The sequence below is a fragment of the Lissotriton vulgaris genome, chromosome 1_1 (assembly GCF_964263255.1).
Source record: "Lissotriton vulgaris chromosome 1_1, aLisVul1.2, whole genome shotgun sequence".
Classification (NCBI taxonomy): Eukaryota; Metazoa; Chordata; class Amphibia; order Caudata; family Salamandridae; genus Lissotriton; species Lissotriton vulgaris.
This window is the reverse complement of record NC_141685.1, coordinates 2,066,830,782-2,066,857,732: the sequence shown is the minus strand read 5'-3', so window position 1 is coordinate 2,066,857,732 and position 26,951 is coordinate 2,066,830,782. Positions and strand designations below refer to the sequence as shown.

Genomic DNA, 26,951 nt, shown 5'->3' with positions numbered 1-26,951 from the left:
GTCTTCCTCACTCAGCCTACATGCATGCATATGTTAGCACTTAGCATGCACTCCCTTCTCAGTACCCTGAACAGCAGCTGCCTTAAGCAGCTGACCGTATTTTAAATGGTGGAAACTTGTGTCTGAAGCTTAATTTTTTTATTGGCATCACTGCTGTGAGTGAGAATTCACTGGGGCACACCACAGTGAGGCTTAAAAGCCAGAGGTCCAAAAGCAACAAAACGGGGGTGTTTTTACAAGTGTGCTTTCAATATTATTGTTTGGTAGGATAGAAGTAGTCCATTAGGTTTTCTCCTATTGCAGTTACAGTTATTTGTATAGTGTCCCTGCCTGCAGATGTAGGGCCTGTGCTAATTGTTTTCCCCTCAATATAGGAATAGTGTTACGTTCTAAAGTTTTGTGCAAAAAATACCTGATTGAGATTTTAAAGGTCTGAGTCTAAGCTCTTACTAAAAGAAAATATGTGAGCACTCTAACTAAAAAATCCTGGAATACACCCAATGTGATTGGTCATGTACAAGGCCTTGATTGACCTTAATTGATAACTAAAATATTGCCATCAACATAGATCCACCAAACAATTTTTTGGTAGATTGTGTGAATGTTTATAAACCCAACATCACAAATTTGCTGCTGCACACTCTTATTTAATTTCCCCCATCTGGTAACAATGTTGCCTAGGCATAAGAATTATTATTTTGTAGCTAGAATCCATACCAGGTTTCTCCATCGGGTAGCTCGTGAGCTACTGCTAGCTATCCAGGTGCCTGTAAGTAGCTCTGTTGTGTGCAGCCCATTCTACTAAATTAGAAGCTTTTGCCTTGTTGAATAAATATACGCATACCAACATAAATTTTAGAGTGTATAGTTGAGATGAAAATGTGTTTAGTTTCTGAACTTATAAGCTGATATTTGGAATAATCAGATATGTCATCAAAAACGAAAACAAAACAGAGTTATAAAACTCAGAAAAAAACACCTTATATCTAATGTGTTATTTTGAAAAAAATAATATTGAATTTTGTACAAAGGGAGGGTGAAAACTAAATAAAAGTTTGGCTACTATAGTTCATCCAACACAGAGACAATGGTATGAGTGGACAAGGTACAACGTGAAAAGTACATTGTTAGTGGAAGCCATGAAATATCTCTTTTAATTGCAAGAGAAATAGGAGTAACGGTTTTTGTGTTCAATCTATGATGAAAACAAATGACATTTCGCCAAGGATTGAAATTATTGCTATGAGCTAGTTTCCAATTTGATGTAATTAAATGAAATGCAACAGCCATTATTAAATCTATCAATCAAAAAACAGGAATTGAATGAGGCCATTGAGGAGACAAACTACCTAAGAAAATAATCAACATTAGAAATCTTATTAATTTAAGACCAAACCAATTTCCTAAAATTGATAAATAATAGGGTATTTGAATACCATATGATGAAGTAGTATCTGGGGAAAAGGATTTTAAGGTAAGAGGAGTATGAAGTAGGCGGCAGTAAACAAAGTAAATGGCCTGAGTATTGTTCGCAGCTCGTGTAGTTTAGTGAATTTTAAGCCAAATCCTATCCCAAAAAATGGTAGACCAACATTCCACCAAATCCTTTTCCCAAGCTAATTCAATTTTGTGATTTGTGTCTTTCCGGATTAAGTTGTAATGACTTATAAATGACATTATAAATGACAGGTACTGATGGAGTGATACTAAGCAAGGGAAAAAGTATGGTAGAAGCTGAGGAAGGAAGAATAGTGGTTAGCAATGTGGAAATGTATTGACTACGGGAATTGCAGAAAAGAGCGTTTTTTGGAGGAAGGGTGTGAAAAGTTGGCCTGATATATGATGCTTCCAATTCTGGAACCACCTTGTATCAGTCCAAACGATCCCTTATGGTGTCTGGTTGTAAGTCAACCTTATTAGACAAGCTATCCGAGGGGTAGCATGGACTAAGCGGCCTTAAAGGCTTAACTTAAGAGGTCGTGTTAAGCGAGCTGTTTTACCACATACAATCCTGTAATACCAAATGAAAGGACACCACACAAGTATATATTATAAAAATATATGTGTTTATTTCTAAAATAATCCCCAGTACTCTTTATGAGCAAATGGGCACAAGCGTTAAATCAAAAGCACAGTATAACATACAAAGTTGCACAATTATGGATGAGGGCGGGTGGCCACTCAAACCATATATTAAAAAAGTGGTATAAGAGATACCAATCGAACAGTGGTTAGGCCTAGGGCCTAGGGAATCACTGGTAGCAGTCTGGACTAGCAATGCTGAAGTCGGGAAAAGCCCGCGGGATTCGGGTGCAGCACGTAAAGTGCGGCTTGCACCAATGCAATGTCAATGGTGCGTAAAAGTTACACAAAGAGAGTTTAAAGATACTTCCGCTGAACCTAGAGGAACAAAACTTAAGACACAGACCCTAGAGGTGTGTACCAGTGTGGGAACACCGGCATTGCAATGTTACCTCACCCACAGGAACCGGGTGCATAGGGTCGAAGTGGCGTTGGGTTTTGACACGCAGGCTCTTGGTGCTTGGAGTTGAAGATGCTGCAGGCGATGGGAAGCAGAAGTGTCCGGTGTGATACAAGGGTGGATCGAAGTCGAGAAGTATCTGAAAGCAGAGGGGACAGAGTCTGGGTCACTCAGCAGTGACCAGGGTGGAACCAGGACGGGACCACGCAATGTCGGGCGCAATCAGATGGTTGTCGAGGAGCTTCACTCCGCTGTCACGTGGGCTCTGGGGCATCTGCGACGTCCAGGAGCAGGTCACGATCTGTCCCACGCAGGCTCTCGCCGTCAGCGTCGTCGGCTTCAAGATTGGAGCAAACAACACTTGGCAAAAGCAATCCACGCGGAACTGGGGGATTGCTTCTCACTCGGACCAGGAGGGTCAGAGCGGGGGCTCCTTTTCACAGGGACCCAGGAAAGGGGTGGATACACCCCTTTTCTTTGATCCAGGCCGCGCTGGGACTGGGGCTGGTGTGCCCCAGAACCGGTTTGGCCGGATTATGCAAGGGGCAGCCTTGTGCTCCCCAGGCAGTGTCTAGTTTCTTTGAAACCTCCCTGCTACAATCCACTATCTCCTGTCTGCAGACTAAGGCGAAAACCATCTAAACACAGGCAAAAAATCTGGGGTAACCATAGTCAGGTAGCCTCCTTCCTACAAAGGGAGTACAGAAAATTGTGGTTGAAGAGCAGAAAAGGACCGAAGTTGATCACCTGAAGAAAGATTGGAGCAAACAACACTTGGCAAAAGCAATCCACGCGGAACTGGGGGATTGCTTCTCACTCGGACCAGGAGGGTCAGAGCGGGGGCTCCTTTTCACAGGGACCCAGGAAAGGGGTGGATACACCCCTTTTCTTTGATCCAGGCCGCGCTGGGACTGGGGCTGGTGTGCCCCAGAACGGGGCAGTGTCTAGTTTCTTTGAAACCTCCCTGCTACAATCCACTATCTCCTGTCTGCAGACTAAGGCGAAAACCAGCTAAACACAGGCAAAAAATCTGGGGTAACCATAGTCAGGTAGCCTCCTTCCTACAAAGGGAGTACAGAAAATTGTGGTTGAAGAGCAGAAAAGGACCGAAGTTGATCACCTGAAGAAAGTTGTGATATACAATGTAAACCCTTGGCACGTCATCGTTTCCAGTGCAAGGAATGATTGTTAATACGTAATGCTTTACTATGTCAAATGGGTAGTTGTTGGCAGTTGGTAGGTGCAGTATTTGTGGTAGGTAAGAGAAAATGCAAAATTTTATAGGAATAAAAAATATCAGGAGAGCGTGACTGAGCTATAGTGAAGGTGAGAATCTCTTTAAAATTACAGGGGCAATGAGGGATTTTTCCAATTGCAGCCACAGAGGATGTAGAGGAAGTTCAGAAGAAACCCATCTTGTACCTTGTTTTAAAGTAAAGTATAGTGATACTTTTTAATGTCTGGAAATTTAAGGTCCCAATTAGATTTATCCTTAAAAAATTTAATAAAAGGGAATCTATTTAAAGAAATAATAACTAGGGATAGATATAGGAACCATTGCAATAAGATAGAGTATAAGGGGAGTAAGCATAATTTTAATTGAGTCCAATCTACCCCACCAAAGCAAAAAAAGTGATGCCATCGGCTAATGCTATCACGTAATGACTTGATAATAGAAGCAACATTTAGTTTTAAAGTTTCTTTAATGGTCTGCGAGAACAATACCCCTAAGTATTTTATCTTAGTGGGTTTCCAGGAAAGCCCTGTGTGTCCAAAATGTTGTTTATTAAACAAAACATTCAAGGAAAGCACTTCACACTTATCAGCATTGAGCCGATACCCCGACAATTGAGATAAAGTATGCACTTGCTGAAGAAAAGGGGGAAGAGAAGTTGTAGGGTCAGCAAAGTAAAAAAAGAATACCAGCATACACGGACATCTTACTTTGTTGTGATCCATTTGAAAAACCTAAAATGAGTCCATCCTGTCTAAATTTTTTTTAAAAGGGTTAAGATGCTATAATATGACAGAGGGGATAACAGACATCTTTGACGAACCCCTATATACCAGTTAAAGTAATCTGAAAGTATGCCAGTAACAGAAATAGCAGCTTTACGGCATATTAGAGCAATCAACTGGGGTGGAAGACCAATCCATTTTTACTGCTTGGAACATAAAATCTCAATAGTTTTGGTTCAAAGCCTTACAGTATCTAAAGCAATGGCAGCTAAAGGATGATCCAGCATGGAAGCTGTGCAGAGGATGTTGAAAAGAACCCAAGCATTATCTGAAGCCAAACGACCCTTAACGAAACCAGATTGCTCTGGCCCTGTTAGATCTGGTCGAATAAGGTTAATGCGTGTAGCCGAAATCTTTGCAAAAATGTTGTAAACAGTATTGGCTAATAAGATAGGATGGTTATTTTTGCAATGTGTGGGATCCTTATTATCTTTGGGAATTGAACATACCATCTTGAAAGGAGCCACTCAAAACTCCTGCAGTGCCAAAAAAGTTGTATAAAAGATTGGGGAGAAGAAGTTAAGCAAAATGGCCATAATATTCAATGGTGAAGCCATTGGGGCCAGGAGGACAGAGACTGCATGAGATATCTCTGAGAGAAAAATACGAGCCTCCAAGGAATCAAAATCAATATGGTGGGCGGGAGGAGAGGTAATAGATTGAAAATATTTAATCAAATCCAATTTTAAAGGGTGGGTTTCTGGAAAATATAAAGTGGTGTAAAAAGTAACAAAAATCATGTAAAATATCTTTATCTTTAAAAGAGTAACCCCTGCATTATTCTATAGGGATTACATTTTGGTGATATCTTTCCTTATCTTCAAATAATTTGCAAATAGTTTCCCCATTTTATTTTGACCACCATATTAGTGTGCATTGCTTTTCAACAAGAAATTGGAAGCAGAATTTGTAGTTAATGTATTAAAGTTAATTGTTTTAAAGAAATCTCATTCTAAGAATTATAGTAAGCATGCTCTAGATTATTATTATTAGTAATTAATTGGTCAGATTGAGAGTGTATAAGTTTCTTCTTTTGTGAAACAAAATTTATTATAAATCCTCTGGCCTCTGCTTTGAAGGATTACCAAGCCATTGCAAAAGAAAAATCTGAAGCAAAAGATTCACATTGAGAGGTAAAATGCAGTATCCAAAAAAAGTGCGTTATTAAAATGTTATCGACCTGCATGTGGTGCCGGATCAGAAATGAGTATAGATCCTATGTCAGAATGTAAAATATGTTGGACCTAGGATTTACTAAGAAAAAGATAATCTATGCAAGATTGTGAATGGTGTGAATTTGAATAAAAAGTTTATCCTGGAGGTCCGGGTGACATAATCTCCGATTATCAACTAGCGATTTAGGCTGAATGGCGGATTTGAACTGTGAATACATTTTAGTATGAATACATTTAAATTATGTATTTCTACCTAATACAGAATCATGGATTTGATTGTAATCACCGCCAGATATAATATTATCATCGTCACACATTGTTAATTTATCAGATATTTTTGTCCCAAAAATATTATCAACCAAAACTGGCCTATAAACATTCAAAATTATTAAAGGTGTATTATCAACCAGGAGTTAAACAACAATTTACCAACCTTCAGAAACCATAGTCATTTTAGTTTTCTTATGACAAAGGATATGTTCACCCTTTTTCCCCCTTAGCAAGCAAAGAAAATAGATCACCCACCCAGCATCTTTTCAACTTAGCGACCTCTGTCTCTGAAAGATGAGTTTCTTATAATAAGGCAGCATCTATATTGAGTCTGGCTAAGTGAGATAATACTCTCTGCCATTTTATAGGGTAACCTAACCCTTTATTATTCCACAAGGTGACCGGGAATTAGATAGTATAATAATAGTGTGAACATTTGCCATGTTTACAGTATCGGATTAATTAAGAAAAAGAATAACGTAGTGAGGAGAATAGAATAATTGCTTATAGAAAGATAAAAGGGAAGAAGGTATAAAATTGTAACCAGTGGAAAGGGTAGGAAAAAGAAGTAAAAAGAATAGGAGAATAAGATGAAACATCAGCAATAAAATAGTTAAACAAGAAACAAATGATGACTGAAAAACACCTACAGAAACAAGAGGGAGGGTAGCGATAAGTGTCCATATCTTCACCTTGCAGTTTAAGAAATCTCGTAAGTGCAGCAGATTTTTCATGAATGGTTGTTTTTACCTTGAACAAGCAAGGATGGATTAGACCAAAACAGTCATTTATAGCTCTTACCCGAGGGTGCACATTTAAAAAATGTTTCCGACAGTCTGCAGTGATTTAGCAACATCCTGAGAGAAAAACAGCTTGTGACCACCCAAATTATTTGTTTTTTTACTTGTTGTTTTTACTTGACATAAGACAGTACTTGTAGCAAGTCAGAATGTTACAAGAAAAACAGAATTACTGTTCGCAGCTTCGCAGAAGCTTTAGGACCCAGTCTGTGTGCTCTTTGAATATTTGGAGAAACAGATGTAGAGATAAAACGGAGTTTTGGTAGAAAAGTTTTAAAATAATTAGTTGGATCGGATTTATTCACATTTTATGGAAGTCCATAGATGCACAAATTATTTCAGCGATTTTCTACTTTCAAGGTCCTCAGTGTGTTTTTCAAGAAGAGATATCTCCAACTCCAGATGTGAAATATGCAAAGAGTCTTGCTGAAGTTTTTCAGTTTTTGGCTTTACTTTCGAAACATGTGACTCCAAAGAAGGCCATTTGTCATCTAACTGCTGCAATATTTTATAGTCTCTTCCATGAACTTCCTCACATATAGCATCCAAAGATACCGAAGCTGGTTTTACTGGTGAAAGAGGATTTATTTTGATCTTTTGTTTGATCCCTCTGGCAATTTAATACGAGAGGAGGATTAAGTGATGGTACTTCAATGAGATTCAAATCTAGAGATATTCATCCATGTCATTATGGTTGGAGTTAGAGTGCTACAATAAAATATTGTGTGCAGTACTTGAAAGTTTAAGGTTCTGTATTTTCCCCATAAATAGGAAAAAAAGTTAGTCGACTAAGGAACCGTTCCAAGAGCCAAAAACACTGAAGAAAGGCTGCTCAGAAAAAAAGAAAATATAGAGCATGCAGTAAGGAATAACAAAAAAAAATAACAGCTCCCAAGAAATATATCGGATGCCAGAGCCACAGCATAAAAGTAATAGGTTTATGTTATAAAAAATACAGTTTGTACTGTGGCACCATTTTTATTAACCTTAGAGGTATAATATGGTTTCAAACTTGTGAACATCGTGTCAAACAGAGATTGGTGCAGCCGATGAACTATTCTGCCTCGTGGCATGGCTACACTGTATCTCAATGACACTCCAAGAAATTCTTTTATCTCTTGTCTCTGCAAATGCTTCGCCTTTCTTTTCCTCTCTTTTTGTGCGCCATAGCTTGCAATTTGTCTTAGCAACTCCCTGATCGCCATCAAAAAGCAAATGTAAAGGTTGTTAAGCAGTCCCGTGCACTCTGGAAACCTGGCATGCACTCTTTTATGAATGTAACTTCAAGCTAGTTGAGAAAATAGCACTGAGCACAAAGTTGAAAAACGTTGTCGTCTTGTGCATATTTTTGAAGGAAGTACAAGTAAAAGAAATCACTGTGATACAAATGTCACTAGGGCTCCCAGAGATTTCCACATGTTATCTGTATTATTTCTGGGATTGACCTGTTCTTTATTGGAAAGCATCCGTAACATTAAAGATTATGTCATGATGACAACATTTGAAAACCAGGGTTAACTTTATTTCAGCTTTCATAAAAATAAGCAAGTTCTGTGTATTGCAGGGTGTATATTTGCTTTTTACATGTTTTAAAATGTTACATTTCCTGTACAGAACAACAGTTTTCATAGTGCAATTTAGACATGGCTCTGTCTTCTTGCTATTGCCCTCTACTGCACCACAAATTGTTCTAAACTTTAATCCCAAAAATCTTTCTACATATTTGTAGACCATTTGTATATTGTGTGTGTGTTTGCCTATGCTTTTGTGTTCAGGCTGTGGTACCTGATTACTTTAGTAAACTTAGATATACTTTTTATTTCTTCTTTTCAAAGAGATGCTCATATTTCACTTCCAACGCTTTTCCATTGAAAGTTTCTTTCATCAATGCTGATCCACTGGGCACAGACATCAATGTAATTTTTAAGGTATGAAAAATATATTTTCTTTTAACTACCAGGCACTTAATTGTATGTGAAGAATATGGGATGTTCTTTTCAGCTGCACTTCTCGAAGACAGATCACAAATCGTGCATGTATTCCTTCCTCCCACCAAAGCAACGCATAACACCCAGGCAAACCAATAAAGACACATCAATCAGGATGAAAAGACAGTGTAGGGATCTATAAATCCTGAAGGAACATCCTTTCAGTCCAAAGCGCTTTAATGAGCTTTTAACTGAGCTATCAAAGCTGCAGAAGTAATTATTCAAGCTGGTATGTTTTATGTGATTCTCACGAAGAGGAAAATAAACTAAATGTAAGTGAAGGAGCATTAAAAAAAGTTACTATTCGAATAGGTGGTTTTGTCAAAGGAATTTCCCTATAATACTAGTTTTCTGTATGTGTTTTCCCAGCAAAGTGATTATGTTGATTGAATTTCTGAAGAGCATTTCCACCATTTGTATGGTGCCAATGCCTTTTGAGTATGTGTGAGCTGTAGACATGCCATACATTCACACTTTACGTTGGCAGATGCTTAGATAACTATGTGACTATGGTGTTGTGTACATTATCATGCCAAGGATTGTACTTGATGTGTACTGTTGTTGCTGCTCATAACGCTTTGCTGGGTGTAGGAGAGGGAAGGAACATTAGGTAAATAGCATAGTATGTCTTCAATTGCTTTGAATTTATGGAATAGTCAGTTACTTTTTTATGCATACAGCTATATCCATGGAGGGCTGTCCTATTTTGAAAAATATTTATGAATTTGAAATGTTTAAAAGCAATATGGTTCCTGTATCTGTATTTGCTTATGGGTGCTCTGATGGGTGGTTGTTAGAACCGGCTGTCTCTAGTTGGCAGAGGTATACACTTCTGACAAATAGGGACACACCTTTTCTAGTCAGGGCAAGGGGATCACACCCTTTGATAACCCCTGCTCACCCCCTTGGTAGCTTGGCAGAGCAGAACAGGCTTATCTCAGAGGCTGTGCGTTAAGCATTTATGACCACATACAGTAATAACGTGAATACAGTACAAATGGACACGACACAGTAGTATTATAAAAATAAGGATTTTTATATAAGGCTTAGCACAAGACCAAATAACGACAAAAATATACACAATCTTAATAAATACTTTTGGAAAGGAAAAGGTTCAAATGTGGATGCTTCTTTAGGACAAAGTATTTTCGTATCAAAGCAATTCTTCTTCTTGGAAACACAGTTCTTAGCAACAAGGTAACCCACACAGGAGCTACACGACGTCGAGGTAAAGTTAATCCAAAGGTTCGGCGTCGACCGCGAGGAGCGCTACGTCGAGCCCGGAGTCACACGGACCCCCAACAACACAGTACCTTGGAAAATGAAGCACACGATGATCAGCGGCGTCGAGCAATCCGGCGTCACGTCTTCGGTGTCGATCAGGCCTCAGAAGTCGTTGATGTCGATGATTCTGTTGCAAGTGTGAGCAGCGCTCACGGCGTCGAGAGGGCACGAGGGCGATGCGATCAGCAGCGGTGCAGACACGAGGTCCCTTGGAGCTGGAGCCGAACTCACTACTCACTGGCGTTGCTGCTGGCGTCGATCGGCCCGGCGGCCGGCGTCGAGGAAGCGGACAATGGAGCCGTACTCACTATGTCGAGCTGGATTCGGCGACGTCCGTCGGCGTCGAGATTGCTGGTTCTTTCAGAGGTGCTGGATTCACAGGTTCCAGCAAATAGCACTTTAAGCAGATGAAGTCCTTTAGCCCTGTGACTTCAGCAGGAGACTGGCACTCTTCCAGTCCTTGGAGATTTTCTTAGCAAGCGTGAGAGTACACACACAGTTCCTCTCTCCTGGTTCCTTGGCAAAAATAAAGAAGCACTGCAGGATTCCCCCCAGCCAACAGCACACTGGCAGAAGGGGTAGGCAAGTCCTCAGATCAGCAGGCCTCTTGTCCTTGGTTACAGGGTTCCTTGTCAGAAGTGATCTGATCTCTTAGTTCAGGGGTCCTACTCTTAGACCCCTTTTCGGCTTTGATCCCTTTGTCCATGCAGGGGACTTTCCCAACATCCTGGGTCTGTTGTGGGTGGAGCCAGGCAGAAGCACCTGGCTTATTCACTGAGCAGGGCTGGGTCCTCAGACGCCCAGCAGGAGGTGGAGCCAGCATTGTCACTGGCAGGAGCAGAGCTATCGGCCTCCTGGCAGGAGGTGGGGCTAGGATCGTCCATGGCAGGCACAGAGCCATCCGTCGCTTGGCAGGAGGTGGAGCCAGCATTGTATCAGGCAGGGCAGGCTATCAGCAACTACTCTCCCCCTACTCTCAACGCAAATGTCCCACTCATCCCACACTGACTCATCCAGACCTCTGGAGCCACCCAGCTCCTGTCACACATACGCCAGACCAGCAGAAACCAGAAATGGTTAGACAAGAAAATAGGCACTTTCTAAAAGTGCTATTTTCAAACCCAGAGTCCAAAAACCATCCACACCAACGGATGCGTAATTAAACCCCGAGTTCAGGGATACCAAACTCGACATTGCACCATGCTCCCCGAGCCAACTAGGATCATAGCATTAATAATCCCGGCGGCCTGGAGAGCAGGCTACCTCGCAATGGTGAAGAACGAAGATGGCTGTTGTTCACTATCAGGACATGCCAACTTGGTCAGGCGTGTCCTGCCTTATACTTCCAACGCACCCTGCCCGTGGGCCTACCACAGGGGTGACTAACATGAAGTTAAGGGAAGGTTTGAGGGACTGGCAAGTAGGTATACTTGCGCAGCCCGCGTGACAGTACTAGACTGCACGTGGGTCTCGCAATGACCGACCCGTAGACATTCTTTTACGAGGCCGCTCTTGTGGGTGGCACAACACGTGCTGCAAGCCCACGAGCGGCATTTGGATTTACAAGCCCCGGCACTCTTGGTGCACTAGACTAGGGACTGACAATAAACCAAATAAGCCAAACATGGATACAATCGATACATCAATTTAACATCGGGAGCACTTGCGCTGTGGCACTGATCAGCAGTGGCACGGCGCCCAAAGCATTATCCAGCAAAACATCGAAAAACAGTGGAGGAAAACAGAAAAAATGGAGGAGAGACTCAAGCCAATGATGTCAGGTCTAACACGTGTCCTCTCCAGCTGAAATGTGGGGAGAACTACCCTTGACCTAGGGAGTCCTCATCACTAAGGCGGAAAAATCTGGACAGACCATCAGCATTGGCGTGATCTGTACCAGGGCGGTGTTCCACAGTAAAGTCCATCCCCTGTAGGGAAATGGACCACCTCAACAGTTTCGGATTCTCACCCCTCATCTGCATCAACCATCTGAGGGGCCTGTGGTCTGTCTGAACCCGGAAGTGAGTCCCAAACAGGTAGGGTCTTAGCTTCTTCAGCGCCCAGACCACAGCAGATGCTTCTCTCTCTATCGCACTCCACCTCGTTTCCCTGGGAAGTAACCTCCGACTGATGAAGGCTACAGGCAAGTCTCGGCCCTCTTCATTCACCTGAGCTAGAACAGCCCCCACGCCATGCTCTCAGTGGCGGCTGCTCTATGGGGGCGTTTGGGCGCCGCCCCACTGCTTTCTCGCCGTGCGAGAAGGCAGAAACAAATGGTAGTTATTACCGTAATAACTACCATTTGTTTCTGCCTTCTCGCACGGAAAGAAAGCAGAAGTCAAGTTCCTCGTTGAGAGTGGGAGGGGTTACTCGAGGGCAGGGGGGAGCGGCTTGCCAACTGTTGGTAATACTGTCTGTTTGGACAGCCTGAGAGGCTACCCAAACAGACAGTATTAACACAGTAGGCAAGCCGCTCCCCCCAGCCCTCGAGTAACCCCTCCCACTCTCCCTGTCTCTCTGTATGCTGCTGTGCTGCAGCATTCAGAGAGAAATGACGTAGGTAGGGCTGCCGGCCGCACCAATCAGAGCGCTGGCTGCCGTGGAGGGGAGGGAGGCTGCCTGCCGCCTTCCTGATGACGACGAGCCCAGAGGAATTCAAATGCAGCGATGGCGGGAGTCTGGACTTAAGAAGCCAAGGTAAGTTTAAGTTATTTACCCCCCCTCCCCCCACGCTCGTAATGCCGTCCGTGACTGCATGTGGGTCTGCTTTTTTAATCACTTTAATTACACGAGGAGGGGTACAGCGTAAGGGGCAAAAGAAGCAGGAAGGGGAAAAAGATTTGCTGGCTCCTCCGTTTCAAGTGCCACCAACCATGGTTTTGAAAGCCTCTATGTCACCCACACGAATTCCAATACCACTGAGATGCGCAGTCAATTTACAACAATGTGCATAAGTATCGTAGAATGTGTGTTATGGAGGACGTTTGGAGGGGCGAAAGCTTCAGCAGGCGGTGCACTTATTACTTCCCACATTTAATTTAACGTGCGTTTCTTGGGATGCGTATCTATGTCTGTCAGGTGTGTATTTTTGACTCAGGCGCGTTTCTCACGGCCTGCCCATGGTGACATAAAGTATAATTTCTACACTCGCCCAGCAGCCACTGCAATTCTTAATTTACAAACGGTTTGTAAGTTAAGAATTGTGGTGGCTGCTGGGCGAGAGTAGAAATTATACTTTATGTCACCATGCGCAGGCAGTGAGAAACGTCAGAAAACCATGTTTTCTTGTGGTTTTCTGACGTTTTGTGCATTCTTGTTGCTTTTAAGTCTAAGGCCGCTTAAGCAGCGTGTCCTCGTGTGCCTAAAAAAACCTCTGTGTATCTTCTCTCTAAAACGTTAGCCCGCAGCCGCAGGCTTGACTTATGTGAGGTAATGTTTGACTTCTAACAGAAAAAACTTTCAGTTTCACTGCAACAATGGTTGGGTCTCAATGGCAGGTGCAGCGTTTCTTGCTCCAAATGTCTTTGCCACATGTATGTTTTGTAGATTCAGATTGCCATGCTTTACAAACCTCTGCCATCTATCCGTATTTACTGCCTAAATGCAATTCTGCTGTGGCTGAATCTGGCACTCACTCGCTCAACTCGACTCCTTCTGGCCTTTCGCTAGTCTATTAGTACATCTCTGAATTTCACAATAGCGAGAGCCGCTGGAGACAATCGATTTCGTGCCAGCTCCGTATTCCACATCATTATGGATTTTATCTACCAGTTGTTGCATAATTTGCAGATTTCCAAAAAATAATTGAAGCTCAAACGACTGAAGTTAGTAAAAAGATAGCACAGGTGGTGGTGCGCAGAGACATGCATTTTTTGCAAAAATTAAGTGGTCACATTTGAGTTGCTGATGGCTGTATTTACGTTAAGTTGGTAGTAATGAGGTGAGATATTTGGCCAGATAGTATTAATGTGCATTGCAATGTCACAAGAGTGAAGTAATACTTATATAGTGTGTGCAGCAGTGTGCTTCATAATTTACATTTTCTTTTTGCAAAGTTTAGTCAACCCCATTGTTAAAATTGATCTTTCTTCGCTGCATAATTCCAGTGGCCCTGTATAGAAGCCATTGCATTCCTATTCATTTTAAGTGTGCCTTAGCCCCTGGAAAGTTCTAAACATGCATGCATACTTCTGTTTTTTGAATGCTACCACCATGCCCCCAGGGAGGTCGCCAACTGCGCACGCAGAGCAGGGAACATTCAAATGATAAACTGGACTGACTTTGTAGGTTATCTCTCCTCTACAGCAAGACGCTCGTTGGTCTGCTCTTCCTTGAACTGGGCTGCAATTCTAAACTCACGATTGCAAAGTTCACCTTTGTTGTGAGCTTACCAGTACATGAAAATGAATTTTAACCGCAAACATGAAACTTTATTGCAAGTGTTTTTTTTAAATGTGTGTTTTGTGAGAGCAGACACAGCTGCACTACATCAACAGAGGATTGTCCGAATGGGGTGGGTGGCAGGGAGAGGCGCAGTGATGGTTGAGGTCCGGGGTTGGCTTGTTTTTACACTTTTGTTAAGACCTTGGTGTCTTTTGGGCCTCAGTTATGATTATGATAGCGTTTTCCAGCCCCTGCAAAAGCACGGTTATGAGCTGGGGTGGAGTTTACCAAACGTGGCCAATTTCTTACCTGTGGCGGTCTGGACTCTGCCAGTCACCGATGTGTACCGGCGAGTCTGGTCACCATCCAGGCCGCCTGAGCCTGGTTCATGTAGATTTTTCCCTCCCTGGTGGTCGTCCCGAGCCCTTTTGAAACAGCATGTTTTCACTCCTGAGCCGGTTGTTCCTTGGGGATTCATACTACCCTCCCTTTGTGACTTTGTCGGATTGCTCCTGGGGCCATCGCTGAGACATCAAGTGCCGGAGCATCAAATTTTGCGCACAGCTTCTTTCCTTGGGAGAGAACCCCCTGTAGGTTGTTCACGTCTCCCTACGCTAGGTCGCTGCGGTGCAGTATGACAATAATTTTACGCCCTACCACTTTCAAATGTCACCAGCCGCCACTGCATGCTCTGAAGCGTCCGTCTGGACAATAAATTCTTTCGAAAAGTCGGGTGCCTGGAGTATAGGTGCTGTGCACATTGCAGTTTTCAGGGTGTCGAAGGCCGTTTGACAGGCATCAGTCCAGATCACGTTTCGTGGCTGCTTCCTGGAAGTCAGCGAAGTCAAGGGGTGCACAATGTTACCGTAATCCTTGACAAACCTCCTGTAGTAACCCGTGAGTCCTAAGAAGGCTCTCACCTGAGTTTGGGTTTTGGGCGGCGCCCAAGCCAGGATGGTATCAATCTTGGGTTGCAGGGGGGCAACCTTGCCGCTCCCTACTTGGTGCCCCAAGTACACCACAGAACCCTGCCCAATCTGGCACTTACTGGCTTTGATTGTGAGGCCTGCTCTGCGCAGGGCCAACAACACTTCCTGGAGGTGGCGCAAGTGTTCCTCCCAGCTGGCGCTGAACACTGCGATGTCGTCCAGGTAGGCGGCACTGAAATCCTCCAGTCCAGCCAAGACCTAGTTGACCAACCTCTGGAAGGTGGCAGGGGCATTCTTCATCCCAAAGGGCATCACCCGGAACTGGTATAGCCCATCTGGTGTGGAGAATGCTGACCTCTCCTTTGCTCCATCGGTCAAGGCGATCTGCCAGTACCCAGACGTCAAATCAAACGTGCTAAGGTACCGGGCAGCCCCCAACCGATCGATGAGCTCATCAGCTCTGGGGATGGGGTGTGCGCGTCAGTCTTCGTGACTGAATTGAGTCCTCGGTAATCCACGCAGAACCGAAGTTCTGGTGAAGCACCAGGCGCTGCAGCCTTCGGGACCAAGACCACTGGGCTGGCCCAAGGACTGCTAGAGGACTCAATCACCCCTAACGCAAACATTTTGGAGACCTCCTCCTTAATGTATGCTCGAACCTTATCAGTCACCCTGTAAGCCTTGTCTCCGGTGTCAACGTCATGGACACACCAATGAGTGACACCCGGAACCAAGGAAAACAGATCCGGGAATTGTCCCAACAGGTGGCGACAATCCTGTTTCTGCTCAAGGGTCAGTGTTTCAGAGAGGACCACATCATCCACTGACCCGTCTTGCTCTTTAGCACACAGTAGGTCAGGAAGAGGCTCGCTCTCCTCCTCCATTCCAGCGTCTGTAGCTAGGAGCATGCCCACTTCGGACCTTTCTAAGTGGTGCTTCAAACGGTTGACATGCAGGACCCGCAAGGGGTTCCTGGGAGATTTCAAGTCCACCAGGTAGGTGACATCGCTCTTCTTCTCCACAACCTTAAACGGTCCAGTCCACCTGTCCTTGAGCGCACAAGGTTCCACAGGGGACATGACCCACACTTCTTGACCAGGCAGAAGCTCTACCAGAGTGGCATTCCGGTCGTACCAACGCTTCATCTCCTCCTGGCTGGCCTCCAGATTTGCCTGAGCAAGTTCTCTGAAGCGCCGAGTCTGGTTCCGAAAGGCCAGCATGTAACTGTATACATCCTGGGGAGGTTTCCTGGGAGATTGCTCCCAGCCTTCTTTGACCAGACTCAAAGGCCCTCTTACCGGGTGACCGTACAAAAGCTCAAAGGGGCTGAACCCTAGAGACTTTTGTGGCACCTCTCGGTAAGCGAACAACAGGCATGGCAAGAGGACGTCCCATTTCCGCCTCATTGGTTCTTCAAGACCCATGATCATGCCTGTAAGGGTCCGGCTGAATCTCTCAACCAGCCCGTTTCCTTGAGGGTGGTAAGGAGTGGTGAACTTGTAGGTTACCCCACACTCCTTCCACAGAGACTTCATATAGTTAGAAATGAAGTTGGTGCCTCGGTCTGACACCACCTCTCTGGGGAACCCCATCCGGGAGAAAACACCCATCAGTGCCCGTCCCACCACGGGGGCCGTCACTGTTTGGAGAGGAATGGCTTCCGGGTACCGTGTGGCATGGTCCACCAAGACCAGGATAAACCTGTTGCCCAGGGCTGTCTTGTGGTCCAGGGGCCCAACAATGTCAATACCCACCTGGTCAAAGGGGGTACTGACCACTGGAAAAGGTTGGAGGGGAGCCTTCTGCTTCCTTCCGCTTTTCCCACTTGCCTGGCAAGTGTGACAAGTCTTACAATGGATGTCAACATCCCTTCGCATCTGAGGCCAATAAAAATGGGTGACAAGCCTGTCATAGGTCTTGTCCTGCCCCAGATGTCCAGCTAACGGAACGTCATGAGCCAAACCCAGTAGGAAGGCTCTGAAGCGCTGGGGTACCACCAGCACACGGGCTGACCCAGGCTCAGCAGCCTAAGGCTCGCTATACAGGAGGTCGTTCTCCCAGTACACAAAATGTGACCCTGACTGATCACCTGAGGATTGGGCTGAGGCCTGCTGCCTCATACCCACAAGAGAAGGGCACCCCTTCTGTTCGGCACAGAATTACTCCCTGGAGGGACCACCATCCTGCTGCCAATGGGTCAGCTCGGGCAGATCTCCCAGTTCGGCAATTTGTTCCCCTGTGGGCTCCAGGGCATCCCCCTCAGGGTCTACCTCCTCCTGGACCACGGGAACTACTGGGGCCGGTTTCCCGCGCCTCCTGCCTCTTCTCTTCACAGCTGGGTCCTGGGCTGTATTTTCAGGCTCCGGGACCCCATCAACACCCTTACTCGCTGTCATCGATCGAGTGGTTGCACACACCCACTCTGGCACACCCAACATTTTCAAGTGCGCCTCCCTCTCCACCTTAGCCCAAGGGGAGTCTTCTAAATCATTGCCCAGGAGACAATCGACAGGCATGGCGGGCCTCACAGCGACCTGAAGAGTACCTGAAACTCCCCCCTATTCAAAGGAAACCTGAGCTACCTCACACTCTTTCTGGGAGTTGTTAGCAGCTATCACAGGGTAGAATGCGTGGGGAACCACCTGCTCTCTGGACACTAAGTGACACTTGACAGCTGTCAAACTCGCTCCGGTGTCTCTGAGAGCTTCCACTCTATGGCCATTAATGGTCACCCACTGCCTATATTTACTAGTGTTACTAGGCAGAGGGGGTGGAGGGACCATTTGCATGTCTCCTAGCGAGACCAGGGACATTTCTGCGGGACCCCTCCCACCAGGGACAACTATCTCCTCCCCTCCCAGGGCTACACTCGCCAACTGACGGGGGGTGCACTCGGCGCTGCATTCGACTTCTTCATGGGACACTGGGGGTCATAATACCAGTGTCCCACCTGCCCACAAACGTAGCAGGTTAGGGGGCCCCTATGAACAGGTTTACCCGTCGGGCCCCTGGCTTCTTCTCAGGGGGAGGCTGGGAACCTTTCTCTTGGTTCCCTTGGGGATTACTTTGGGGCCCTTTCTGAGACTCCTTCTGTTTACCCTTGTCCCCCCCACTCTTCTGCTGGGGACCCTGCCCACCTTTGGCTGAGTCTCCCACTGCACCCTTGTGGACCCTGGTACTGACCCAGCGGTCCGCCTCCTCAGCAAGTTTTCTAGGGTTAGATATCTTGCTATCAATAAGGTGCTGGCGCAACTCTGGAAAACAGTTATTAGACAAATGCTCCCAAGCAAAAAAATCATAAAGAGCTTCATAACTTTCCACTTTGCTGCCCTTTACCCAACCATCCATGGCTCTGCAAAAATAAGACACATATTCAACCCACGTCGTACCAGCCAACTTCTTACATTCTCTAAAAGCTTGTCTGTACTTCTCGGGGGTTAGGCCATACCGCAACATTAAAGCATCTTTCATATGAGCATACAACATCCTATCCTCAACAGGCATGTCTAACAGGGTATCTCTCCCCTCATTCACAAAGCGACCCCACAACCCCGCTCCCCAATTCTTCTCAGGGACCTGGTGAGCCAACAATGCTAACTCATACGCTTTAAACCACTGGCCAATATCTTCGTTCCTATGATAATCTTTTATCACATCTTTGGGAAAGTAAAACCTACTGTCTGCAGGCACAGATGGGATGCTGCCACCAGAGGGATTCAATTATAACTTCTTAGCTTGGATATCCAACTCCCTCAACTTGGTATCACGCTCCAAAGCTAACTTCTCTCTTTCGAAATCCAATCTTTTGGTCTCCAAATCAGCTTCTCTTCTACCTCTTGCATTTTCTAACTCCAACTGCCCATTTATCTTTAGCCTTGCCATTTCCATGTTGTATGCACGCTCCTTCGCCCTTTCTTCTCGTTCTTCAGGGGAAAGACCTTTGGAGGAAACACTGCTTCCGGGAGAGGACTCAGGCCCATTCACTGGCGCTTCCTCATCCCCTTCCCCTGGCGGTACCACCACCACATCAGAGGGATCTCTGGCCTCCAACCAGGCCTGCAATGCTTTGAGATATTCCTCTTTTCGTGATATGCCTTTGGTAGGCACTTTCAACTCTTGCAAAAGGAATTCAGTTCCTTCAAGCCGTAGTCGTTTATCTTCGCTCTGTCGAATTCCTCCACAACAACAACAGGGGAAGTGACTCCGGTGTCACTCATGGTCAAAACTGGCAGTGTTCAAAAAATCAAGCTTCAGAAAAGCGGAGAACCAAAAATAGGATCCTTCCAAATTAGATTGTGGCTGCGCTGCTATGGCCTGCTTTCACTATGTAGCGCACACTAATCACTGCACATGGGTCATAAATGCAAAGTTCAAATCCTCACCGCTGACCCACCAATGTTAGAACCGGCTGGCTCTAGTTGGCAGAGGTATACACTTCTGACAAATAGGGACACACCTTTTCTAGGCAGGGCAAGGGGATCACACCCTTTGATAACCCCTGCTCACCCCCTTTGGTAGCTTGGCAGAGCAGAACAGGCTTATCTCAGAGGCTGTGCGTTAAGCATTTATGACCACATACAGTAATAACGTGAATACACTACAAATGGACACGACACAGTAGTATTATAAAAATAAGGATTTTTATATAAGGCTTAGAACAAGACCAAATAACGACAAAAATATACACAATCTTAATAAATACTTTTGGAAAGGAAAAGGTTCAAATGTGGATGCTTCTTTAGGACAAAGTCTTTTCGTATCAAAGCAATTCTTCTTCTTGGAAACACAGTTCTTAGCAACAAGGTAACCCACACGGGAGCTACACGACGTCGAGGTAAAGTTAATTCAAAGGTTCGGCGTCGACCGCGAGGAGCGCTACGTCGAGCCCGGAGTCACACGGACCCCCAACAACCCAGTACCTTGGAAAATGAAGCACACGATGATCAGCGGCGTCGAGCAATCCGGCGTCGCGTCTTCGGTGTCGATCAGGCCTCAGCAGTCATTGATGTAGATGATTCTGTTGCAAGTGTGGGCAGCGCTCACGGCGTCGAGAGGGCACGAGGGCGATGCGATCAGCAGCGGTGCAGACACGAGGTCCCTTGGAGCTGGAGCCGAACTCACTACTCACTGGCGTTGCTGCTGGCGTCGATCGGGCCCGGCGGCCGGCGTCGAGGAAGTGGGACACTGGAGCCGTACTCACTATGTCGAGCTAGATTCGGCGACGTCCGTCGGTGTCGAGATTGCTGGTTCTTTCAGAGGTGCTGGATTCACAGGTTCCAGCAAATAGCACTTTAAGCAGATGAAGTCCTTTAGCCCTGTGACTTCAGCAGGAGACTGGCACTCTTCCAGTACTTGGAGATTTTCTTAGCAAGCGTGAGAGTACACACACAGTTCCTCTCTCCTGGTTCCTTGGCAAAAATAAAGAAGCACTGCAGGATTCCCCCCAGAAAACAGCACACTGGCAGAAGGGGTAGGCAAGTCCTCAGATCAGCAGGCCTCTTGCCCTTGGTTACAGGGTTCCTTGTCAGAAGTGATCTGATCTCTTAGTTCAGGGGTCCTACTCTTATACCCCTTTTCAGCTTTGATCCCTTTGTCCATGCAGGGGACTTTCCCAACATCCTGGGTCTGTTGTGGGTGGAGCCAGGCAGAAGCACCTGGCTTATTCACTGAGCAGGGCTGGGTCGTCAGACCCCCAGCAGGAGGTGGAGCCAGCATTGTTACTGGCAGGAGCAGAGCTATCGGCCTCCTGGCAGGAGATGGGGCTAGGATCGTCCATGGCAGGCACAGAGCCATCCGTCGCTTGGCAGGAGGTGGAGCCAGCGTTGTATCAGGCAGGGCAGGCTATCAGCAACTACTCTCCCCCTACTCTCAACGCAAATGTCCCACTCATCCCACACTGACTCATCCAGACCTCTGGAGCCACCCAGATCCTGTCACACACACGCCAGACCAGCAGAAACCAGAAATGGTTAGACAAGAAAATAGGCACTTTCTAAAAGTGCTATTTTCAAACCCAGAGTCCAAAACCCATCCACACCAACGGATGCGTAATTAAACCCCGAGTTCAGGGATACCAAACTCGACATTGCACCATGCTCCCCGAGCCAACTAGGATCATAGCATTAATAATCCCGGCGGCCCATTCTAACTAATGGAGAGCAGGCTACCTCGCAATAGTGAAGAACGAAGATGGCTGTTGTTCACTATCAAGACATGCCAACTTGGTCAGGCGTGTCCTGCCTTATACTTCCAATGCACCCTGCCCGGTGGGCCTACCATGGGGTGACTAACATGAAGTTAAGGGAAGGTTTGAGGGACTGGCAAGTAGGTATACTTGCGCAGCCCGTGTGACAGTACTAGACTGCACGTGGGTCTCGCAATGACCGACCCGTAGACATTCTTTTACGAGGCCGCTCTTGTGGGGGGCACAACACGTGCTGCAAGCCCACGAGCGGATTTGGATTTACAAGCCCCGACACTCTTGGTGCACTAGACTAGGGACTGACAGTAAACCAAATAAGCCAAACATGGATACAATCGATACATCAATTTAACATCGGGAGCACTTGCGCTGTGGCACTGATCAGCAGTGGCACGGCGCCCAAAGCATTATCCAGCAAAACATCGAAAAACAGTAGAGGCAAACAGAAAAAATGGAGGAGAGACTCAAGCCAATGATGTCAGGTCTAACAGTGGTTAAACCTATTTAATTTTCTACACAAATAACAATTGTGTGAAGAGTTACCCATCAGGAAATTGCTATTTTACTGAGATGCAGTTAAATCCTATTTTGGTTTACAGAGTTAGCTTGGAATCCGCACAAATACTTGTTTATTTTGGTTCTAGTCCAATTACAATTATGCCATAATTGCTGTAAATGCTTCCGCTTTGAATGCACTATACAGCTAACACAACACAGAGAATTTTGAAGTGGGAGAAGTATTTGCTGCCAGTATGCCAGACTATTTCAACACATCTATCCATTTTGTTCAAAACACCTGTTGTTGCTGGCCTTTGATTATGGGAACTGAATGAATACGGCAGGAAGTTATAGCCTCCTATGTCAAATAAAAGCAATTGTACATAATATTATTTGACAACTCAAAATAATGGCTTATTAGTAAAATAACATTTTCGTTCATTTTATCTTGATTATTTATGCATCACTGCATAATGTGTAAATGTACTTCTGAATTCCTCAGTGGTAGCAGTCAAATTATCGAATATAAAATTATTTCCATTTTCATTGTTCTGCAGTTAGAAACTCACATCCTGAATTGTAGTTCCACTGCCCTCCCCCAAGATCATGATTATTTGCCTCCAACTGTTTTCCTAACCTGGTTCCCTAAGTGCCAATGTAGTTTAATTGGATTCATTAATAAACTATTTCCGTATCATTTGTTTGTAACAAAGGCGTATTTTTGCACATATTATTACAGTGTTTAATTCTTTAGTTACCTAGGCACATGAAGGTTTAAAATATATTAGCCATCTGGTCTATCTGACTTTGCAATTAATGGTTCCATAGGTACTGAAAGTTTGGTGAAGAAATGTTAATGTAACTGTCTCCAATGTCTGTGTCATGGGTAAACAGATTTACAAGCCCAGGGGTGAGAAACAACAAAGGAAAACTGCCTCAACAACTGGAATATGTTACTTTGCTGCTCTGGGAGTAGAGGAGTGTTTACCACCCTCTACTGAACCACTGCTCTTATGGGCAGACAGGAGGTCAAAGAGAGGTTCACTTTCCTCTTCCACTCCTTCATCTGTTACTACAAGCATGTTGACTTCAGACTACTCAAAGCTGGGTTTGAGGCGGTTTATGTGGAGCACCTTAAGGGGTTCGTTCCTAGGATCTTGAGATCCACCAGTTAGGTTACCCTCCCTTATGCTTCTTCATCTCATATGGGCCTGTCCAGAAGTCCTGGAGATCACTGGGCTCCGCAACCCAGACCTTTTGGCCAGTTTAAACTCTACCAGAGTGGCTTTCTGGTCATACCAGAGCTTCATGACTTTTTCACTGTCCTCAAAATTCTCTTTAGCATATTTCTAAAAGGGGTGCATCTGATTGCAGAGTGCCAGCGTGTAGCTCACTACATTCTGAGGGGGTTATCTCTGAGTTGCTCCCAACCCTCTCGCGGAAGGCCGGGTATTGCCCTTCCAGGATATCTATAGAGAATCTTGAATAATCTGATCCTAATCCCTTTTTGTGGCACCTCCATGTACCCAAACAGAAGGTATGGCAGGGGGGCGTCCCACTTATGACTCATGGGCTCAGGTAGGTCCATTATCATGCCTTTAAAGGGTCTTGTTGGATCTCATGGTGATAGAGTGTAGAGAACTTATAGGTTGCTCCACGCCACTGTTCCCTGTAAGGTGTGCACTCATGCACACCTCTGCCCTCCCGAGTGCGCAGTGCTGTGAGTGAAGTGCAAACACACAGCACACCCCAGGAGAGCGTTTGTGTGCCAACAGGCAGAAAATGCTCCTCCACTTCCTGCCTTTATTTCTAACTAGAGCCAGGCTCAGGGGCTGGTTGGTTGCCTTTTTAAAGTATTTATGGTAATCACAGGACCTGTCAAGTGCTCCATCTAACATAAATACTTTCAAAAGGCGATCAATCAGCCCCACAGCGGTGCTCTAGTTAGAAAAGAAATGCAGCAAGTGGTCGAACACGAGGTGTGCTTTTAGAATCATTTCAAAGCACACGTTCCTGCTTTTAAACTTGATAGGAAGTAAGTAACAGGGCTGGGAACGGTGTGAAATGGAATTGAAAGAGGAAGGGGGTGGGTGGGATGGGGAAAGAAGCTGATTGTCTGTGTGGGAGGGGGAAAGAAACGGGGAATGGGTGCTTGCCCATCCTTCAACACCCTCTGGCTTTATTTTTTAAATTGTGCAGTCATAACCGAGTTCAACAAATGTTAATTGTCAATAAAATGGTACTGTGTGATTTGGCTTAAAAGTTTGATACTGTATCCTTGTCAGAAAGGAACTTCTTTGTAACATTTTGTAATTATCACAGAATAAACAAAATCTAATTCAATAAACATATTTTGAAAGCTACTTTAAACATGTAAACCTCAGTTCAAAATAATTAAATAAGAACTATTGCATATGTGGCAACAGCTTCCGATACGTGTTAGTCCGGGAACCGAAGGATTTCTTAGCCCGGCACATGCTTGCGAAATGGAGGAGGGTGGGTGAACAAAGCAGGGAAAATTGTCACCAAAATACAAATGTTTTATTTATCGTCGAAGTCGTATTTGTAGAAATCTTAACATGCTTCTTTGTAGCTCTCATTGTGACCATATAACCAAACATGACTTTTTCATGTGTTATATATTATTTTTGTACATGTCTAACCAGAAAGTCGCAATGGTTACTTTTATTAGCACTAGCGTACTTTAGGTGACTGCCAGATGCAGGTTTCGTTTTCTATGTTCTGTGATATAAAATGCTAGCTTGATGATTTTATCTGTCCCCTCCTAGTGACATTACGCCCATCATCTTGTGTTTGCATTGTGTTTTCGAGCAGTGTTGATTATATTGTATTGTTTTACGACCCAACATAACAAACATCTGAGACCAGATGTGTGGCTAAGTAAAGTTGGTGCACTATTGTCTATTCTTTTGCCTGTTTGGATATTTGACTGTTTCAGTCATTCTCTTCAAAGCTTTAATCCTGCCAGCATTATGGGGGTGATTATCACTCTTCAGTGTCTGGTCTCAGTGTGCAGTGGCGGTTCGTCCATTGGGGGCGTTGGGGCGTTGCCCCATTAGCCATGGACGACCGTCACTGACACTGCGTAGCGCATACCAAAAATTAAAATTACGAGCAAAGCCGGGTCTCATTATGGGCAGTATTAGCCCTGGTCTTTAACCAATCCTGGCGCAGTGGCGATGTTATGCTGCGCCAGGATTGGCTGAGTTACCGCCACGCGTGGGGCCCATCATCTGATTCAAGGAGCATTGCTCATACATCTGGCTGCTGACATGAATCATGAGGCCTTGTACTTCCTGAAGCTCAGATCATGAAAGTGAATGAATCACTGTCTGGAAGCATGAAAGGCCGTCCATGCTATCACCACGCGAGATGGCGAACGCAGTACTGATGTGCTCCGGCTTCACAACTTAGCAGCTCTGAGGGGTTCTCCTTAGATCAGACCAATGTTGTAAAGAGTCGTGGAGCAATGTGGGTGGTGTCACTAAGGTGAGCTTGAAGTCCTCTGTGCCTGTCAGCCGTATTTAAATCAAAACTTTTGGCTAAACCTGCTTCTCCGTGTGTTGATTTCAGCGGAGTGGTGCTGGAGGTTGATGGTAGCTTTGGTTAGGAATACACTCCCCACCGTCGTCGGATATTGGTGTGCTCCGGTATGAAATGCATGTGTTGATGTACGTGCGTCTCCGCACCCCATATATATGCCATCTTGAGGTAGCCCAAACAGAGTCTTTGCAAATGCAATGCAAAGTGTCTGTCTGAAATGTAATTCAAGCCGAGTGAACACACATTTTTATATTGCACTTTCTAAGTGAAAAACTTAGACTTTGCAGGTTTCAAGAGGGTAAAGTAGTGGCTTGCAGCATTACAATTATATCTTGTCCCAAATGTTAAATGATTTAAAATCCAACCATATCTATGAAACGTGCCATAAAAATCTTTTGTAATTTGAGCAACTTCCTTCAGAAGAGTATCTACTCTCTCTGTAACTCTGCAGTAAACATTTTAAGAGCTGCAGCAGAAGAAGCCACAAGTAAAATCACTGCAGTTCACCGTTCCCTGTCCCCTTCAGCATAGCCATGTCTGATGTAGTCCGTTTTTACTGTACTCTGACAATGCATGACTCTCTTCAGAGCACATAGCATGATCCGGGTCTCTCACTGCAGCAGGCATCTCACTTTGGTCCCAATGAAATGTGTGCAGTTCAAGGCAAACTGCAACTACAATCAGAGGGTGACAGTCACTTATGCAAACAAACGCGCCTGTAGCTGCATCTATGAGGATATGAAGGTTCGACCGGATATTTGTGGGAGGTTCTAAAACAGAACAATTATAGGAAGTAGCAGAATGTGTACTAGGTACCGTTCATGAAAGGATTCTAGTGTCGGCTCAGGCAGTGCATGTAACGTCGTGGGTTTAAGGGAAGACACATGGTGGCGGGGCAAGTACGCAATGAATGGTTCATGGTGGCAATTCGTGCAACATGGAGTATTTGTATTTGTATTTTGTATTTATTTATTTGTAAAGCGCAAACATTCATCCTGAGAGGACATCACGGCGCTGAAGAACATTGCAAGTGATTTGGCATCGGCTCTGTTTGAAAATTATTGATCTGACCTGGGGAAGAGGAATGTTTTCAGTTGTTTCTTAAATGAGACAAAGCAGTCATTTGTTCTAATTGTAGGGGGTAGCTCGTTCCACTTTGTTGCCGCAATGTGAGAGAAGGCCCGCTCTCCCATCCTGACAGTACGAGCTCGGGTGATGACTGCTCTTCCTAACGTCATAGATCGTAGGTGTCTAGAAGGTTTATGAAATCTGACCCTGTCATGTAGGATGGTGGGGCCTGTGCCGTGGAGTACCTTATAAGAAATGCACAACAGCTTAAAGATGGCTCGTTGCCGCA

At 45.0% G+C, this 26,951-nt stretch overlaps 1 protein-coding gene across 1 annotated transcript in view; it reads left to right on the top strand.

Moving 5' to 3' along the window:
• Positions 1–26,951, top strand: part of PIK3C2G (phosphatidylinositol-4-phosphate 3-kinase catalytic subunit type 2 gamma) — a 1,914,223-nt gene that overhangs the window by 1,343,849 nt on the left and 543,423 nt on the right. The window contains exon 21 of the mRNA XM_086920790.1: positions 8,582–8,674. Coding sequence (XP_086776916.1) covers positions 8,582–8,674 — 93 coding nt within the window. The remainder of the gene's footprint in view (positions 1–8,581; positions 8,675–26,951) is intronic.